Source organism: Mauremys mutica, chromosome 7 (assembly GCF_020497125.1).
Source record: "Mauremys mutica isolate MM-2020 ecotype Southern chromosome 7, ASM2049712v1, whole genome shotgun sequence".
Classification (NCBI taxonomy): Eukaryota; Metazoa; Chordata; order Testudines; family Geoemydidae; genus Mauremys; species Mauremys mutica.
The window spans coordinates 80,247,962-80,269,120 of record NC_059078.1 but is presented as its reverse complement, the minus strand read 5'-3'; the positions used below and the strand labels follow the sequence as shown (position 1 = coordinate 80,269,120).

Below are 21,159 nucleotides of genomic sequence, written 5' to 3'. Positions count from 1 at the left end.
CATTTTTTTCTAGGAATACAGTGATTCTCCAACTTTTTCATCCCTTCATTAGAGCATTCTTCCTCACTCTCCTCCTGATTCTTAGAATGAAATGCATTGTATATATATCCAGTGCATCTATACCAGTCGGTGTCAAAAACTGTGCTTTTTTGTGTCTGTTCGTCTTCTATTTTAATAGCCTCTTTAACTTTCACGTACAATTCAAATAGCTGTTTAAACCTTTTCCAGGGTTCATCAGCTAGCCCCATAACTTTTAAGATGGTGAGAGATTAATATTTTGAGGTCACACAGGCTAGTCAGCAGCCACTTTAATCTGACCCTTCTTCTTTGTTGTAACTAGCATCATTTTCATAAAACACCTGAAACCTGGTGGTTGTTTTCCTGGATTTGCCTGTGCTCCATGCCTTTCTCTTCTAGTACCATGTTGTATTTCAGCAATAACTGACAGATTTTTAGGGTCATTTATTTAGTTAACTAACAACCAGGGGGTGTGATAGTAACTTCCTCTGCCCCTTTCCTTTTTCCTGTTCCTAACCACTCCTGGGTCTCAGAGTATGTCCACACTGCACAGCTAACCTGGGCTCTTACCTGGGTTTTGGCCTGTATTATGACACAGAAAAACCTCTGAGTTGGGTTTAGAAGCAGGGGTTGGGCTACATTATCCAGCTGAGATTATGGGATGGGTATAGTTGATGCTGGAGCCCACCTACTTTGCAGCGAGGATGCAGGCAAAAATTATTTGAGTGCTTATAGTCCTCCAGTGCCTTTCCAAAGGACCCAGTTACTGGGGAAAGAATCCAAAAACACCCCAGCACAAAGAACTATGGGATGCCCCAGATGCACAGCAATGCAGAAACAGTGAGGACATAGTAACGTAGGTAAGGCTTTGCTGTGGGAACAGTCACACTCAGGCTAGGCTTACCCAGGTGCCAGTCACCAGCTTAATTGTGCAGTAAAGACACACCTTCAAAGAGCTACCAAATTGGGTGAAGTTTGGGGCCTTTTTTCACTGTTGGCTTAACCAGTGCAATTTGCCTGTTCCCAGTACACCCTCGATACTTTTAAAAAGAAAGGAATTAGCAGTATTTGCTTAGCTTCTCCTGATCATGCCAGGCTGCTTGAAACACTCCTCATTTCACCGGTGGCCCAATTTCTGGCAGTTAGTAATTGAGTGAGCGTTTTGCATCTGGAAATGCTGACTCATCTAGACAAGAACTAGCATGGCTCTGCAGAGGGGAGCAGTAGACTGAAGATAATATATTAAATAATTTGTTTATGAAAATAATATTTAAATATTTGACAGAAATGGAAGAGATAAGAGAGGCACAGAATAGAGGTAGATTGGGAAAATATAAAAAGAGAAGAGGAGATAAGAGGAATATATAGTGGGTTCACCAGTTCAGAAGCAACATGCCTGCCTAGTTCCCAGGCTGAATAACATCTAATTTTATGGATATAATGCTTTCCCTACTACCCCCTACTACATTGCAACTCAATGTATCTCTGTCCTCTTTACAGTCACTTTACTTTTTCCCAGGAGCTACCCTTTGGTAATGTCCTATATTCAGTACAGCCATATAAGTATGTTGGGCAACAAAGACTTCAGTCATCGTCTTCTTTTGTATAACAATATGCCCAATATTGGAGGTTGTGTGTTTGAATGGAAAAGGATGGTCAAGACTGTATCAGGTGATCTATAGTTTAATATATTAGTTGAATTCCTGGCATGACCCATTTATGCAAATATTTCGTGAAGGAGAGAGAATGTAGAATACAGTCACAATTGCATATTATTCATTTAAAAAAATATATATTTCCTTCTCTCTGGCAGAAATGTTTAAGTAATTGAGGAGGTTTGTGGCTGAAGAGGAGTGAGGCTACTAGAGAGAGTATCAGACCATTAGAAACCCTACAAAGAAAAATACCAGAAATTTCATAAACACAAGTTACAGTTCTCCAGGAACACTGATAGATGAGCAGAATTCAGTGCACTTATTTACTCTGACTCAGTTAAATCTGGCCTTTGCCGTAGTAGCCACTGCATCTTATTGTATTTCATAAGAAGCGTTTCTACAAAATACCATTTAAAAGGCAAATAACAAGGTTTTTGTTTGTTAAACATATACATAAATATTTGGAAATCGGGCACAAATTCCAGGTCCTTGTTTCCCCTTCAACAGTTTTGTAAGTCAGCTTTGTATGCAGCAGAAGTTACAGTGTATATTATTGGCCATATCCTGGTCCCACTGACATCAGTGGGACCAGGCTTTGCTCCTTAGTGTTATGTCGGTCAGATTTAGCAATTTGGATGCCATTTTGGGAGCTGTGCATATAATCCACTGCATATGGCCCAGAAAGTGTATATTCCATAGTATCTGCTTTCGTGTTTCACAAAACACACTTGTTTTCTAGAGATGTGTGAACAGGTTTAGATAAAATAAGAATCTTCAGCCACAACGTAAGAAGAATTTGAATTGAATCTTTCTTGAGGTTTGAATAAGTTCAGATAACATTGTCCATTCATTATTCATTTCCATAAGCCTTTTATTTGCTGCTGTTATATGGTACTAGAAGCCGCTGTGCTAAAATACTGTAAGAAAGGGCTAAATCCAGATCCCACTGAAGTAATTTTAATTGACTTCAGTGGAACCAGGATTTGGTCATCCTGATCAGAAGTAGGAATTAATGGAACTCCATAAAAGCTGCTCCACTATTGAAAACTCAAGAGGGTCACATAATATTTAAGCATGCCGACTTTTGGATCATTATCCAAAATGTTTTGAGGTTTTCTCATCATTACCATAATTTTCCTATTTCCCTAATTTGGTTGCTCCTGTTATAATCCTTTTGTTTGTGTTAAATGGTTACTCTTACTCCCCACACCTCTTTTGCGTAACATGCAGCAGCAGGTTTCTGATTTCTGTGCTGAATTCTCAAGCATCTTTGTCAGTAAATAAGAATGATTGTCATGCTAAGCCCTACCTAGGCACTGCTATGCGAATGCCTATCAAGGGCAACTTTTACAACGTAGTTTGTAAATAACATTCTGAATGAAGATTAGTGAATACCTCATGTAACTCATTTATTGAACATTGCCCTAATGATTTTTCTCCCATCTGTCTTCCAGAATAGATGTTAACAAATAAAGCATACTTAGTGAGGTTGATTAAATTAGCTTGACTTTCTTTGGCTGTCTGATACTGTGTATGTCAAACTGAATTTGTGTATGTAGCACACAGCAAGCACATTTTACCCTGGATTAGCAAATAAGTACTTGTAATCTTTATTCAACTGATTAGCAGTTAAATCAAAGGCCAGCACTCATATCTACATGAAAACATACTGTACATGCCATTTTAAGATCTGTCTGATGATATGTAAGCTGCTGCATAGAACCTGCATAAGAAATAACATAGAGTGTGCAGTAACAACACAAATAACATGTTTGTTATACCATATGTATTTGAATATATGAGAGGAGCAAATCTTATCACCCTCCCTTCCTTTGCAACACTGAAGGTGTGGTTTGCAGTAGAGCACAGATGTTTGCAATGGGATAAAGAATACAGGAGGGTTGGAACGGGCCTAGGGGGCAGTGAATACACTGCTACAGGAATCCACATACTTAGAGGGCAGTTAGGTAGCCAAGAGGGTTAATACGGCTCTGAGGCTGCAGTGGTTACCACATAGCGAGCCTTTGTGGGGAGGATTCCTTCTACCCCAATTCCAGTGGAATTCCCCTAAGATTTGTCTCAGTGTTTGAAACATGCTCAGAATAATTGTACAATACATACAGTGTACAATACATAATGTTTCAGCTGTATAATGCTGAGTGCTAACTGATGGCTGGATTCGAAAAACAAACAAGTAGGTCCAGTCCTTGCATCTGGTCACGCTGTGTCACGCTGTGTTTGGTGTAGGACCCGAGTAGGGGGCAAAAGTGTCTATAAGACACCATGATGCCCCTGCTCATGAGGTTAATCGGAGGCTGGGGCTGGTCCCCAGTGCAGCTTTCCGGTCTGCTCTAAGATATACCCAGCTGCAGCCCCCAAAGTTGGTTTTGTAGCCAAGGAGTGTTGGAGTACAGGAGGGTTCTGGCTATGTCAAGGGGAATTGGAATAAGCAGCTCTGTGCCACCAGAAGATTCTGCTATGCAAGGGGGCTCCTCAGCTGGTCAGTTAGGCTAGCTAAGTCTGCTTTATGTTGTTAGATGCTGGAGAAACTGCCGTTGCAGGGGCAGCCCAGTTTGGGATGGGGAGAGAGGCACCAGGGAAGCAGAGAGTGTTCTGGCCACACTAGCTCTGTTCTTCAGTCTTCCTCCATATTAGATGAGAGTCAAACACCCCTAAATGCCTCATAGTCTGAGGAGGACAAGCAGAAAGGCTGTTTCTGTCCTCGGGGTGGGTAAGGGGGACTACTATTGAGTTGTCTGAGCAGTTGTTATTATTAGCTGAAGGCTAGTTATTCCATGCAACAGCAATAGGGGGCACCCAAATCCCTAGCCCTCTTTTCCCACTCCCTCCTCTGTATATATCACCCAGCAGGGAAGAGGAAGAGCTGGCTGATCCCCCAGGCCCTGTCTTCTCCTGCGACACCTAGTGATCCCACACCCACGTTAGCCAGGAGGAGATGATGGAGGAGGAGAAAGTAAGACCCTTAGGAGGCGTACCCACACTTGGGTGGGTCTTACTGGCCTGTGAAAAGGGGAATCAGATCATTGAGTGGGTGCTGTGGAGGTCAGACTGGATGCTGGAAGCATGTCTGGGGGAGGCTAGAGGGGAGTGGGATTAACAGTAGTGTAATTGAGATCAGAGTCTGAGCCAGTGATAGAGGTGAAAAATGACCTGTGAAGCTCCAGTGCTGTGGTTATAAATCCTACTTAATGTTTATTTTCTGCAGACAGTTTATTTTTTATTATAGATAGATAGATAAAAATAATTTTAAGAGGCTAAAGAAAGAGAAGCAGCCACTGAGATGGTGTGTGCTCCTGTTGTTGAAATCCTGTATCACAGTGCAATTCTTCCTGCTCTCCTACTGGCATTGTAGGAGTTCCTCTCCAGGTTCTCTAGCGGGGTAGATAATACAGATGATATGATTTATCATGTCAGTGCATACTTAGAGAGTCCTTAATCTGCAGATTATTGTCATTATCATTTGTAATGTTTTTTTTCTGAGCCATTGCAGACTATCATATCAATGGGAGTTTGCATCCTAATACATGTGATATATTTATGCTTCACATATGATATTGAGCATGCACAATAAATAAGAAAACTAGAATCCTTGTGACATATGCAATACAGCCTTGCTGAGTGTACAACAGCCACTTTTTACCTCACTTTATCATAAACCCTTAATCTAAGCTCCATACATATTAGAAGCAACAGCCTGCACATTTTGTGGTTTTATTCACTTATTCTATAACGTAGCACTTAAAAAAAGACTTTCACTCCCAGTCCTTGATGCCTTTTCAGTGCAAAACATTTTTGTAGCCAAATTCCCTCTCTGACAAATGGAGTTTCAGTGTGCACTGGGAATTCTGACAAACTCTTCACTATATTTGCATTACTGCAGCAAGCGGTGTTATAGATCCACTGCCTCAAACATGTACCTAAATTCCATACTATTATAATTTTGTGCTAATGCATGCAATGTGGACCAAATCAAGCCCTGGCTGATTCAGCCAGGCTGCCTGCTGCCTTCTCTTCCACAGGAATCCTGTTGGCAAGGGACAGGATTCCACAGCTTACTTGGCTGCTTTTCTGGGGCCCAATTCAATTTTCATTAAAATCAGTGGAATGAATATTGTATGCACCCTGTTATCTGTGGCCAGTATTTTCTGCTGAACCAGCCTGGGGTCTTGACATGTCTCTAGTTCTCAGAACTTGTTCTTCTGGAGGCATAATGCATTATCAGGTGGGCCTCCTAGTGCGCGCTGTGTCCTGTAGATGGATCCTACCTGGCCTCATCCTTCGGAGGGAGGAAAAGCTCTCTATACTCTTAACTGCTGGCCTCCTCATCATATGGGATGTTAGCCCTTTCTGGTACACCACAATTTAGAGGTGACAGGGAAATCCAGTAGTTATGAAAATTGAGACTGATAGGACAGCTACTGTTTACTACTTGAAAGTATTTCTCAAATGCTGCAATTCTGTCATTGCTGTAGAGACCATTGAACAATGTGTGACTGCTGTTAAATGCACTTTCTACATTTCATATTGTGAGGCAGTGCCTTTGTTCTCTGCCATTTAATTTCCAGAATTGCAAAGTAATCGTGCATAGGTTTTGTTAATATTAGCCCTTCAGATGTGTTTTCCCATTGTGAGTATATAGTCACATACAGTAGAGAACTCCTTATTATCAATAAAATGTATTTCATATACTTTTTTAAAATGATAGAATTCTCTAAAACTCACTGGACAGTGTATTTCTATCTTTTAGGGATGATCATTATCATGTAGTAAAGTTAGTGTGTAAGGAGGAATCAGGTCTTGGCTCCAGGAATAAATGTATGCAATGTACATATTTCCAAAATAGGAACTAACTTACAGCAACTTAACTTCCTTAAAATATCAACACCATTGCTACTCGGCTTCCATTTCCCTTCCATATTTCTGCCTGATTGACTATGTATACCACACATACTCCGGATCCCCTCCCTTATACCATTGTGGTTATATTTGAATGTGTTTTCTAGTTGGTGATGTGTCCTAGAATGCAACAGTGCTCTAGTGGAGAAAGGATCTGGAAGATGTTCCCAACCCCATGAAATAAAAAATATCTCATTGGTACATTTTGTGCTTAAATTGCTTCAGTGTCCTTTTAAATAGCCTGGCTTGAAATGCCTAGAGAATATGGTGATTGGCACTATATACATACCTAAGACAGCTAGATAAAGTGACAACTAAATTCCATATTCCTTGGTTCTTGTTTACAGCTATTTAGCTAGCTGGTGTTGGTGAATTTCATTTCCCTTTCGCTGTATGTTTTAGGGTGGATGCTCCTTTTGTACCATTGGTTACTTGCCTGATTACTTTATACATGATGTTCTATCCCAGTGAAACTGCTGGTATGGTAGGGGTGTGATACTTGTGAGCAACATTTTGGTAAAGCTACATTATAAACATTTGCTAGCAGATGATAAAGTTACAGTTTATGGCTATTTAATATCTCTTTCCTATAGCCATGGGCATACATTACAGTGTAATACAACTTTATTTTGTATAGCATCTTCCATACAAACTGTGTCCCCAACTGCTTTAGAGAATTAAATAACACAAGAAGGCAGATAGCGTATGGTATAAATTACAGAAATCATGGTAAGCTAAGGATATCTTGGGCCAAATTCTGTTGCCTTTGTACATGCAAATAGTCCTTTGGATCCTCCTCCAGGCTGTCAGTGACAAATTCTCATTGACTTCATCAGGAACAAAATTAGTTCCATCCATCAACTTAAATGGAAGCACTTGCACAAATAAGGCAAGCAGAGGTTGGAGTAGGATTGTGGAAAAATTAAAGTATTCAAATTTGTCACCAAATATGAAGGGCCAAGACAGTTAGGGATTGTAAGGCTCTCTGAATTACAGCTAACTCCTGGGCTGCCACTTACTCTGAGCAGATCATAAATTGATGATTTAGCTTAGAGAAATAAATTAAGAAATGTCCAGGAAGAAATTAAATGATTACATGTGAGAAAAAGTTTCAAGCAATAACTGCTTATCTTAATGGTTCTAAGATGTTTATTACAGTGTGTATAGCACAGCACCTTTACATTCGTGTGTTAAATTCTTTGAGGTAATAATCGGTTTTATGAAACCGTTGTAACATATTTTTAGTCAATACAATCTATATGCATTTTGGGATGGTATTTATTAGTCGGTGAAAAAAGACTCCTTCCTTCATTTATTGTATATAAAATGATAATACTTATTTTCTTACTTTTTTATTATTTAATTATATCTTTGTTATGGGAAAAGCTCCACTGAAGTATTTAGTGCATATACAGTATATATGCTATGCTGCTCCATCTCCTGTTGATTTGTTTTGGTTATATCAAATAAGAAGGTTTGATATGACTGAAAATGCTTTATTTTTCTTTTCTATTTTCCTAGAAGCCATGACATTATTATTTGTAACAGGCATAATGTCATGTGGCGCTGAAAAAGTCAATGATGACTCTACTCAGAATTGCTTAAGGCAAATACAGTATGTTCCTTCCTAGTATTCAGTGCACAAGACAGATTATTTAAACATTGTAAGCAGGGTACAGGTCAAGGAATAATCAAATCAATTTGTAAAAACCCTGTAAATCTCAGAAGATGTCATCATCTTATTTAAGGAAGGTATTTTTAAATGAAAACAACTAGCGCTGGGCAAATGAGTGTGTGATAGAATTAAAAAAACTGTCCCAAAAAAGGGAACAAGTTTAGACTGACTTGCTCAACCAGTCATATAACCTCAAGGCTCCTATCTACGCTATAAAAGATAGATGATAGTTTAAACCCAATTTTACAACATGGGTTTAAGATATTTTGCTCAGTGAGTGTGGACCAGTCAAAAGCAAATTGATCCCATTCTATAATACCATTTTCAAGTCTAAATAATGTGTTTTTCAAAATGGGAATCACACACATTTGCCTAGTCCACACTGACTAAATCATGGACCTGATTTTCTAAACTGTGTGCATGTCAAAAATTCATGTGCATGGAATGCCTAATTTGTACATGAAACTACCACTTTTGGACACACGTCTTAGGAAGTTGAAGGCTGTTTGTGTATGCCGTCATGGTAAATGCGTGCTCAAATTAGGTGTGAAATTGTATATGCAGTTTTAGAAAATCACACTCAAAGGGTCTTTAGTTTAAACCCATCATGTGCTGAGCCTATTTTTAAAAATAAGTTTAGTGAAGACAGATTTATGTAGTATAGCTGGGGTCTGAATTACAAATTGACCATACAGTTCTGCTGTCATCCTAGATGTATACATGCAGGAGCTGGATACATAATGAAAACATAAAGAATATTCTGTTTGAAAATATCATGTCATTTGTGAACTAAATTATTCAAGGAATGTTATTTGATCTGTTGTATTAATTATGCATTACTCTCATATTGTTAACAACACTCAAACTCAATGCAATAATGCATACTTAAAATATGAACAATATCTGCAATTAATGGTTTGATTCTTGTGTTCAATAGGATGGGCTGACACCGCTCCACTGTGGAGCAAGAAGTGGGCATGAACAGGTTGTGAAAATGCTGCTTGATCGTGGAGCCCCCATTCTATCCAAAACCAAGGTAAATGGGACTGTGCACCCGTTGGCTAGAATACTCTTTGAAGATTCTCTGGATGTAATTATGTATATCTTAGATTACGTTTCTTGTGATAATGGTCCAGCTTCATGACTACTATTTAAAGTAACTGTGTTGGAGACCCTCCAAACTGAGTGTACTTTGTAGTGTGCTTATGTGCATGTATCAAACAGTGTGTTGTTCATGGACATTTAATTGAGATATTTTTGCATACGGGAAAAAGATTCCTTCTGAGCAAAAAGAGCAATATGACATATACTGGTCCTCAGAATTCAGATGTCTAGAAAACATTTGCTTCCATGGCACTATTCTATACTGCACACATACAGACTATGCCTTTAACTTGTTCCAGAGGTACCACCGGGATAAAAAAAATGTAGTAATGTCTCTTTGCAGAGGCTGCTGTAATTTGCAGAGCTCTTGGTTCATTACCAAGTTCTTCCGTTCCCTATCTCTACACTCTGTCAGAGCATAGCAAATACATTGCTATCCTTCCATAAGGTTGTTCGTGGAAATTTCAAATCATCTTCATTGGAGTGGGCAGCCTACTTCAAATGCAGGGGATCCCATTAAAAAGTTAGAATTTGCCAACCTTTCTATACAGTGGCAAATCAAGCACCAGAGTTATCTCTGATTTTAAGTCAAAGCATAGTAACTGATTTTTTTAATGACACCACTGTACGTCTCCTCCTCCTTTTGGGGGCGGGGAGGAGAGAGACCTTTATCTCCTCCTTTTGGAGTAGATATACTTGGGTGGAGAAACTTGTCATGAAAAATGCTGATGTACTAATGCAGCTTGTTAGAGCCCCTCTCACAGGATCCCTTATACACAAACCTTTCTCCCTACATGCCATGCCAGCGCATTTACTGCTTCTGTCTTCTCCTAACCTGTCCTATTCTCTCTCCATCCTCTTTTACTTGCCTGTAGAAGTTTTGGGATTTCCTTGATTTTTATTTTTAATCATTTAACTTTTTCTTGTTCACCTGTTTTGTTTCCAGTGGGATATATCTGGTATGTGGCCTGGGCTAGAGTATGGTGCCACCTTCTGTCTGCTCCCCGAGGCAATTGCACATGTGCTATCATGGCTAACCGGAGCAGAGGAGAGGTCCTGCACATCCTCTAGATGTTGAATTGTCATTGACTCCCAAAGCCCTGGGCTTCCAGGCCTGTATATAGGAGTCCCTCCCATTGCTAGTTATAGTAGGGACTGCTGCATGAGTAGGTAGGAACACAGCCAGCTTTCAAGGAGCCCTCTTCAGCTTTACCTGGAACACTTTTATACTGGGGGAAGGCCATGCAGCTTTCCTTACACACACTTTTCTCCTCTACCAAGCTCCTCTTCTCCTCAGGATTAGTTTGACCCACCTTTCAGGGGCTCTTCCCAATCACTAGTGGCTCTGTGATTTGTTTAATGCAAACAACTTTTATATCCCCATTGCTTTGTTTTCCCATCATAATAATACGGTGACTCTTCTGAGGAATTTTATCACTTCTTTGTGGTATAAATTGCCAGTTCTTGTCATTATCCTGAAATTTAACTAGCTTTTTGAATAGTAGTTCTTAAATCTTTTCCTTTTTCTAGGGTGTCCTTCAAACCTGAAGTAATGATTTTAAAAGATGAGAACTACAAACCTTCCCTAAACCTCATTATCTTGTATCAAATAGAACATATCAGAAAAATTGAGGCTGTGTTGCTGGATTTAAAGTAATATAGCTGCATGCTGCAGACACTGGCCTACAAAGTGATTAAATAACTGTATTCAGCAATGTGGCACCTAACACTACAATACTAGACAAGCCCTAGACTAACTAAGCTAAGTATTAAAAAACAAGTAGCTGAAAGCCCATGCTGTCACACGTGTGTAATTCATAAAGTCATGTGTGTAAACAAGCCAAAAACAGCTGAGAACTTTAAAATTAACAGTAATAGGCCATGAATCACAGTGATGATTGAATCTGATGATATTCTAAATAAAAAGAGCTCTCAACCATGCTTGTAGTTGTTTCAATCACTTCACACTGACTCAACAGACATTCTTGACTTCAGAATGATGTTTGGGGGTTTGTGTGTGGTGGTAATGTTGTTGTATGAATGGCTGTGTTGATTTGTTTGTAGGGGGAGTTGTATTGAGAGTTTTGTGTTAATTTGCATGGGTGGTGAATGACGGGGTTATGCTGGCATGAGGGGCTGTGTGTATTTGGGGTTATTGTGTATGCTGGTTGTGTTATGTAGGTGGTTTTGTTGATTTGTGTTGGGGGGGTTGTGCTGGGAGATTTGTGTTGATTTGTGTGGGTGGTCGTTGGGCGCATGGATGTGCTAGTTGGTCCAGCTAGTCTCCTTTATACAAATAATTCAATTGTGACATGGAAATTAGCTGTACAATAAGGGTGGTGATTTGTTGAGTTACCTCTGATATCACAATAGTCTAGGACTCTTGGCATGGCATAGATACATGCCTTACTGTAGCTGTATACCACAGATATAATTTGCAAAGTCAAAATGGCTGAGAACTTAAAAATTAGAAAGTAACAGACTGCGAAACCATATGATGATTCAATCTGGTGATATTCTTAACAAAAAGAGCTCTCAGCCATGCTTGTAGCTGTTTCCATCACTTCACACCAACTCTACAGGCATGCAGTGACAATCCTGAAATCTTATTATATAGAGGCACATAAGAAAAAGTGAAGAAAAAAACAGAAGTTCTGCTGCTTGGGCTTTCTCTCTGATATGTCAATTTTGACACAACTTGTGAGGGAAGCTGAGAGGCAGAATACCACTGAATGACATTCAGTTGGCACTGAACTACAGTATTATCCTCTGGAAAAAATACTTGGCTGAGTTCTCTTCTAATCAAGTAAGAACTTCCTCGAAACAGGACAAATCTTTTGGAAAGAATTTTAACTTTTACAGCTTTCAGATGGCTCATAGAACTCTTTCAGTTCCTATTCTTATTATTTCCTAGTAAAGATTGTTGAGTACACTGTAGGCCCTTTTCACATTATTACATCCTTAGTTTTATTCATATGGGAGGCACAATGGCCTAATGGACAGGACATGGGACTAGAAGTCAATAGACCTCAAATCAAGTCCTGACTTTGCTGATGACTTACGGTATGTGAGACAGTGGGCAGGTGACTTTGTCTCTGTATGCCTGTTTCCATGTTGTTGTTTTTTTTTAATGAAGTTAATGAAACTCCCCCTACCCTTTGTAAAGCAATTTGACAGCTACAGATGAAGGATGAGCTTTGAGCTACATGTCATTATTTCTACTGATTCTAAAAGCCATTTGTCTTTGCCACTCAGCGGTTTGCTATAATATTATGATCTCTCTGGTCTTTTGCTACTTTTCTTCTCAAACATAGTATGACCATGAACCTTTTGGTTTCTGTTTCCCCTCATGGATTTCTACTGAACTCCTTGGCCCTGTATGTTCTCCTTGGCAATAGGACCCCAAAGTGGTCTTTACAAACATCAGTGAATTATGCCTTACACTGTGGCTGTGGTAGAGAAGCATTTACAAGTGGAGAGATATGGGCACAGAAATGTTAAATGGCTTGCCTGGGATCATATAGCGCCTGTTCAGCTCTGACTGGGGTGTGTCCCCTCCTCCCCCCCCCCCCCCGGCCCTACACTGTCACTGTTTAACAATTATTGTAATGGGGGGGAGGGCTTGGGGCCCTCCCCCCCCCCCCCCCCCCCCCCCCCGCACCCCACTGCTCAATTGTGTCCAGGCAATAAAGTTACTTTAGTCAACTACAAAAAATAAATAAATCACATAGTGTATTTATACAGCAAATAGAATCAGGAATAAAACATGTTCCGAGTTGTGTGCTTTAACTACAAGATCATCATCCCTCTAGTTGTCTACTGCTGAGATTCTTTATTTTCCAGTCCCAACCCCTGGTCTGTGCTGTTCCTTCTGGCTATCTGCTGCATTTCTCTGATTCTCAAAGCTTTTCTCCAGATTCCTGCCAACTCTTCCACTTAGATGTGTTTCTTGGCCATCTCTGCTCCTATTTTATAATCCACCCTACTCCCCCTCAGGCTCTGCTCCTCATATCTGTTCATTGTATTCTTTCATCTTCTGCTGACCCCTTCCCACATCATTCTGTGTTGTCATGGCCACAACACTCCCTCCTCTATAGCTGCCTCTGAGACTTGGAATTCCTTCTGGGTATTCCAGGTCATCCCATCCTATTCAGTTATACAAGGGCAATTTATTCACTCTTCTTATTAAGATCATAAACTACACTTTTCTCACTTGAAGAAGCTCCTCATTTCACTATTTAACAGAACTGTGTTGAACCCTCTTAGTGACTCTTCCTGTAAACAAATAGCTTAGGAGAATTCTTTACACCATGCTCAGCTGTGGCCCAGAAAGCTTAATCACGTTGCACTAACTCTACATTAAATATTTTCCAAATACCAATTTTCAATGTAAACAATTCCTGCTGACGTGTGGCATGATACTTGGAGAGGTGCCCACAAAATAGCCTTACTTCTAAGATTTGGTCCAGTCTGAGAACCCCTGCTTTTATACATTAAATATAGTTTAAAATGATGTCACTCATCTAGCCTGTTTGCTTTCACCTTCTTCTACGTTGCTTTTAAAAACATGTTTACTTTGCATTTCCTCCTTTATTTATAACTTTTGTCATTCCTATTATTATACGGTCCTGTTTTTTAAAAAGGGGAAAAAAGCAGTCCTCAGCTTCAGAAAGTCTGTGAACAGCCATTGAGTAGTTTACATTGGTGCTTTGCTTATGCTAACCATGGTCACATGAGGGCACCACATCTGTAAAAAAGAGTTTTGATTTCTTTATGGTAGTAAGCATGGTGTATTTTAGATCTAAAAACCATATTTCAACCATTTGTATTAGATTATCACCAACATTGCTTTTTATTGTAGTAGCAACTGAACTGGAATCAGTTTTTGTAAAAATATAGTTGAATACTGATTAAAACTTTACTAAAGATTTTTCACTTCTTTTATTCATAAATTTAAATCACTAAATAAATCAAAGTGAAGAAGGTAATTTTAGTACATTATCTGCTTAAGGCACCGATATGCATTCATCCAAACAACATCTATTTTTTCCTGTCTATTTTTTCTTGTTTTAATCCTAACACCATGAAATGGACTCGGTAATTCAGAATTCTATCTGAATTATTTCTTTGTGTGGTTTGTGCATACAATCTATTTTGTGTATGTATATGTAAAAGTACATTGTTGCTTGAGTTTTGTGAGCAATATAAAACATATTTTCATCACAACTATTGTTCATAAAGATGAATGTCCAACAGATTTCTCCATAGAAAGCATGGCTTTTCAATGCTTTTCATTGGGCCAAATTCTGAGTTTTTACTTAGGGCAGGTCTACACTAGAAACTTTTGCTGTTTTACTAATGACCGTTAGGGATGGTGGTTTACGACATTTCTATATTGTTAAAAGCCAAGTGTAGGTACATTTATATACTGCCATAAAAGTGTTTTGGCCAATATAACTTATTTCACTGAGGGAACCTGTATAAGCTGCATCTACACTAGGAGGGGTTGCTGATAGATGTTTGCTGACATAGCTATGTCAGCAAACGTTTTCTAGTGTACACCTGACCTTACTCTTTACTCAGGCAAACTCAAAGTTCCATGGGAATTTTACCTGAGTAAAGACCTCAGAAGCTGACCCAGTGCACTTAGTTTCTATATAATGCGGTGTGGGATTTCTCATAACAAAGGCTCTGTTTCAAAGAAACTTTTCAGTGACAAGCATACAATTCTATATGTCTGTCCATTTCAATTTGTTTCTTTTTATTTACAGAATGGTTTGTCTCCATTGCACATGGCAACACAAGGAGATCATTTAAACTGTGTTCAGCTTCTGATTCAGCACAGCGTGCCTGTTGATGACGTCACTAATGACTATCTGACTGCACTGCATGTTGCCGCCCACTGTGGCCACTTCAAAGTTGCCAAGGTTCTCTTGGATGAGAAAGCTAATCCTAATGCCAAAGCACTGGTGAGTACACAGTGGGTTAATAGTCACAGCTAAACAGTTTTCTAAAGTTGCAGTGTCTAATATTTGAAGTTATTTTCTGTTGGCTGAAATTTTACAGGGTCTGACATTCAGTGAGGCTAATGCTGTATTTGTAGAGTTCAAGAAAAGTTACTGTAGCTCTAATTTGATATTAACATTTTTTCTTGTGCAGTCTGTGTAACTGTTGCTTATGGATAGTTAATAGTGATTTATGTAATTTCTAGTGTAACTAGAGCCCCTTTGCATTTTGATATTTACTGTGATTCTCTAATTCTGAGTAGAATGAGTGACTGCAATCTTAACTGCTGCAGTTGTCAGCCTGGGAGAAATTCTAATTTTCTAAACGTTTGCAAAGAGGAAATGAATATGAGACGTTTAAAATAAAGAGGATATTTGAGTACACAATGTTCTGAAATTTGCAAAACAAGAATAAGTAATGTAACAAATATCCACAATATTCTTAGTGAGTTGCATCTTTATACTCACTTCTCTACATTAAAAACAAAACAAACTGCCTTTTCATACAAATAAACTGTTTCCAAATGTGTGTATATATTGTTTTAAGGTGTTCTCATGGCTCACTTTGTAAATAAATAGGTCTGTATAAATATACCTTTAATAATCATCCTAAACAAATTTGAATTCTTACAGTAACTGTACTGTACTTTGGTGTTGTACTGGGCTCAGGTCAATGCTGTTAGGCTGTTGATTTCATAAGTACTACATGAGTTCTGTACAGAACTACAAACCTCTACACAATCAGGGTTGGTTTGATTCCTATTTTACAATTGGCCTGATTTACAAGGTTCCTTGCTCTCTCAGCCACTCTCTTCCATATAAACCTCTCATCGTATCTTTATTGCTTTGGGGGAAGGCTATTGTGGTATGTCTGTCCCTCTGGTAAGTGCAGAATGCTGCTTGGCTTCTAGTCCTGTAATATTTATTTTGGCTGCATTCTGAAATTACTGAAGTCTCATTAAATATGTCAGCATATCTTGGGCAGGGTTGCTGGATGACAGCCAATCACTTGTCTGGATCAGATAGCCATAAATCTCCTTATCCCCCAACTCATTCACGCATAGGGTCAGATTCTCTATTCCAGCTAAGACAAGAATTGGGGAGCGAGTTAAAATGATTTTAAATTGTACCTCCTGTATTCTGGGCCTCAGAGCACTCAGATCTGTTCTAAGTTGTCTTGTCTTATGGCAGCTTCCTAAGGACCATTATACTAATAAAAAATAACCAGAATGCAATGCACTCTGATCAAATTGCTTCTTCTGCTGATACTTCCATGATGTGCCTTCTATGCTGGGGACCTCAAAAGACAGGGGGCAACACAGAGCTGTTTGGGTAGTTCTATGCCACCCAAAAAGCCCCTTTACATCCAGATATTCCTGGTGGCCAGTTTTGTCCCAATTATGCTTCATTTGGCCCATTTTCCAGTTCTTTAATACTAGTTTCTCCAGGTCGTTATCCTATATTAATAGGCCCAGATAAATGGAGGCTCTGTTTATACTTAAGTGGAACATACACTTGCACTGACTGAATGCTATGAAGGCACGTGTTGTATCTAGTGTTATTGTAGCCATGTTTGTCCCAGGGTATTAGAGAGACAAGGTGGGTGGGGTCATATCTTTTATTGTACCAACTTCTGTTAGTGAGAGAGACAAGAGCTCCATGTAGCTTGTCTCTCTCACCAACAGAAGTTGGTCCAGTAAAAGATATGACCTCACCCACCTTGTATGTCTATGAAAGCATATGGAATTCTATACTGCTGTAGCTAATATAGTTAATTTTCATCAGATCTGAGGCCCAATTCAGTAAGCTGTTTTTAAAACTTCTCTGTGGAAGCTCTTTTGATATATATGTCTCAATATTGAAGATACTATTGTAAGCAGCACATTACCAGTCTTGTAAAATAAGGTAAAATAAGGTGGATGTTGTTTTAAATGTGCACTATACAGGTTGTAGAAATATTTTTCTTTAGAATATATTGTATTGGTAATATATTTCATGTGAGAAAGTGATCTTATTAAAATTAAGTTAATTGACACAAAGAGTGAAAGAAAAAATAATGACAAAAATAATTCAGTAAAACAAACTTTAGTAATGGCATATGTGGTGTATGAAAGTATTTCCTTTCTCATTAACAGAATGGTTTCACACCTCTTCACATTGCCTGCAAGAAGAACAGAATTAAGGTTATGGAACTTCTCCTGAAACATGGTGCATCTATCCAAGCTGTAACTGAGGTAAGAAGCATTGTTTGCATGTATGGCTTGGTTTCTAGTGCCAATGCAGCTCTGTTCAATTAGATGATACATGTGCATTGCTTAACAAATATACACTATTAAAAGTAAAAATGATTTTCAACTGGATAGGAACAGATTAACAAATGCAAATAGAAATATACTCAGTTACACTATCGGATCAGAACACCTACATAATGAATTTATTTTAAAATACAAAGATGATATGTCATCAGAAGAAATGGGACAGATTTTTAGAAAGGATCTCCATATTTCTGCCTGCAGTTTTATGCACATGGAGTGAAATTCACCCCCGGCAGAAGGTCAACAAAAACCCTATTTTGAAGGGTTATGTGTAGGGCCCTACCAAATTCACAGTCCATTTTGATCAATTTCATGGTCATAGGGTTTTTAAAATAATAAATTTCATGATTTCAGCTATTTAAATCTGAAATTTCAGTCAGTTGTAATTGTAGGGGTCCTGACCCAAAGAAGCTGTGGGGGGGTGGGGTGTAAAGTTCTTGTAGGGGGGATTGTGGTACTGCTACTCTTACTTCTGTGCTGCTGCTGGTGGTGGCACTGCTTTCAGAGCTGGGCAGCTGGAGAGCCGGGGCTGCTGGTTGGGAGCCCAGCTCTGAAGGCAGAGTCGCTGCCAGCAGCAGTGCAGGAGTAAGGATGGCATGGTATGGTATTGCCATCCTTACTTCTGTGCTGCTGCCTGCAGAGCTGAGCCCTCAGTCAGCAGCCACTAGTCTCTGGCCACCCAGTCTGAAGGCAGCGCAGAATTAAGGGTGACAATACCGTGACCCCCACTAAAATAACCTTGTGACCCCCCCCCCCCCGGCAACTCCCCTTTGGGCCAGGATCCCCAGTATAAGAAACATTGATCTCTCCCCATGAAATCTGTATAGTACAGGGTAAAAACACACACAAGACCAGACTTCACAGGGGGGCACCAGATTTCACGGTCCGTGACGCGTTTTTCATGGCCATGAATTTGGTAGGGCCCTAGTTATGTGGTTCATAGGCCTTGTGATAGCTCTGCATAGAAATGACATTCATCCACAGTAATTTGTGATTACAAATCAAATAGACATCAGTCTGGTATTACTTAGGGCTTCATATGATTGTGCACACACAATTGCTGGCAAAAATTTAGAGGCCGAATGAAACCACATTGGAAATTTGGTCCTATTTGTGTGCAGAACCCTGTCAAGTTAAGAATAACAGTCACTTGTATAAAGGTGAGATATCTATACAAGGAGTCAAGTTAGAAAAAGAATTAGCTGCTCCATTAAGGAAATTAAACAGGCTACACCTGGGAACAGTTTACCTCTCAGAGCTTTGAAGTGTGAATTTGTTTCAATTTTTTAAATTATTCAATGGAAAATCAGCCAGTACTTTACCTAAATGACAGGGTGATAAAAGGAGAACTTTTCTGCATGAGGATATACTTTCTTGAATAAGGATCTAAGTAGTGCTTCCTTAAAGGAAGCAGACATCTTGGTCTTCCTTAGGGAGGCTTTAAGCAATGGCCCCAACTGGTTTGTACTAGCTAAAGGGGACATGAATCTGACTTTCAGGTCATAGCTTGAAGCCCCATCAGTACATGAATGAGAGGCACAGACTGAAACTTAAGCAAAAGAGATACTGTCTTTCTTCTCCTCACTTTTGGCTTTCTAACTGTGAAAACAGGCAGTTTGTAGAGCTGTGTGATTAACTGATTTTTCATTTCACTGACAGTTCAGAAAAATAGGGAGGGAAATTTGGTTCAGGGCAAACTGTAACCAATTTTTTAATTCATTTTAGGCATAGTAAAAAAAAAAGAGTAAAAGTTTCATTTTGGGTCCAATAAAACATTTTATTTTGGGGATTTTTTTCACCTTTTTAATAAAATCAAAAGAAATGAAGGGCTAGGTACCAAAAAACAACCAAACCAAAAAAACCAAAAACCAATAGGAGGAAGTGGTGGTGCCCCTCTTATACTCAACAGCACAGTGATTAGGGTACTCATTTGAGATGTGGAAGACCTATGTTCAAATCCTCTCTCTTCCTAGGTGAGTGCTCTACAATGCCTCTAGAATGCCTGTAGTGCATTCTAGCATGGGTCTCTCTCAGACTGTGAATCTGTTCCACTTTGTATAAAATAATTGAATAAAGAGAAAGAAAAAGTGACTCTATGGGCTGGTGTTAGGGCACTCACCTTGGAGGAGAGACACCTGGATACTCGTCCTGCTCCAATGACTATTTAATTATTTATTCAAAATGGAACTGCTTTGGAAGGGAAGACTGAGAGAAACTTGCCCCAAAATATCCTGGAGCCTGGTGGTAGGACACCTGGTTCAGGTCCCTGCTTCAGAGTGGGGATTGGAACTGGATCTCACTCCCAGGTGAGTATCCTAATATCTGGGCTATTGGATATAAGAAGAGGAGGCATTTGGGTTTTTTGTGAATGGCACCTAAAATCCCCTTGTGAATGTGGCCTGAAAAATGGAAATGTTTCATTTTCGATGATGTTGAAACAGTTCATTCTGAAACTTCCAAAAGAATATTTATTTTATTTCAAAACAATTTTCTGAAATTGACATGAATTCAAACAATGTTTGGGTTGACCCAACTATGAATCTTTTGGCCAAAAATGTAGCTCAGCTGTAGTAATTGTCTGAGTCTAGGTGATCTTATCCACAAAGGATTAGAAAATACATCATAAAATGCTCAACTCCATTACCTGATGAAGACAGCCCAGATTAACAAGGTTATCCACAACCCAGAAACAGTTCTTTCAACAGGAGAATTGCAGGTGTTATGGTGGAAGAATACTTTCTTCATGTCCTGCACAACCACAATATGGAATTTAAAAACACATTATACTGCACTTGGTCACCATTACTGCTCTGTCTTCCCTTGCACTTCTATCATGAGCCATTAGTATATCATGGTGACCTGTGATGGTGAAGCTGCAGAAGAGGATATTTTGGAGCCACTACATTTGCAGTCATGAACAAAGGTGGTTTAATCTCTTATTTGGCTATCAGTACATTGGCCAGACAGCTGCACAGTGTTCTTCGCTAGAGAAATCTGAAACCGACAGGTTCTGTCCTTTTGTCAAGAGTAGGAGGATAGAAAAAGTTGGTCCCAAATGTGACTTGTCTTATGTCATCATTATTGTACAACTGTTTATTAATATGGTTATATTTTGCAGATTGCATACCTTTTTATAGATCCTCCATCTTGCCCCTCTCTCCACTGAAAACTTGCTTTTTTTGCACATGGGTTAATGTTTGTGATGAAATCTGATAACAGATTTATTTTTCTGATTTAAAAAAAAAACCCTTCAAAAATTCTTTCCTGTAAAGTGTTATAAAAGAAGGTGGATAGTAAATAATACAACTAGTTAGAGTAGTAGTTCTCAACCTATGTACCATTGTGGGCTGCATATGGGGTCCATAAAATGTTAGCTGGGCTGCAGTTTGAGAACCACTTTGCCTCCCACCTAACTCCCCCTCAACCTGCACACAAATCCCTATGCTCAGTGCCCTCTGCCAAGAGACCCC

At 39.2% G+C, this 21,159-nt stretch overlaps 1 protein-coding gene across 1 annotated transcript in view; it reads left to right on the top strand.

Annotated features, from left to right (window-relative positions):
- The window catches only part of ANK3 (ankyrin 3), a 305,329-nt gene that overhangs the window by 134,134 nt on the left and 150,036 nt on the right, over window positions 1-21,159 (top strand). Inside the window, exons 9-11 of the mRNA XM_045025319.1 lie at window positions 9,203-9,301; window positions 15,141-15,338; window positions 17,510-17,608. Of these exons, the coding sequence (XP_044881254.1) occupies window positions 9,203-9,301; window positions 15,141-15,338; window positions 17,510-17,608 (396 nt within the window). The remainder of the gene's footprint in view (window positions 1-9,202; window positions 9,302-15,140; window positions 15,339-17,509; window positions 17,609-21,159) is intronic.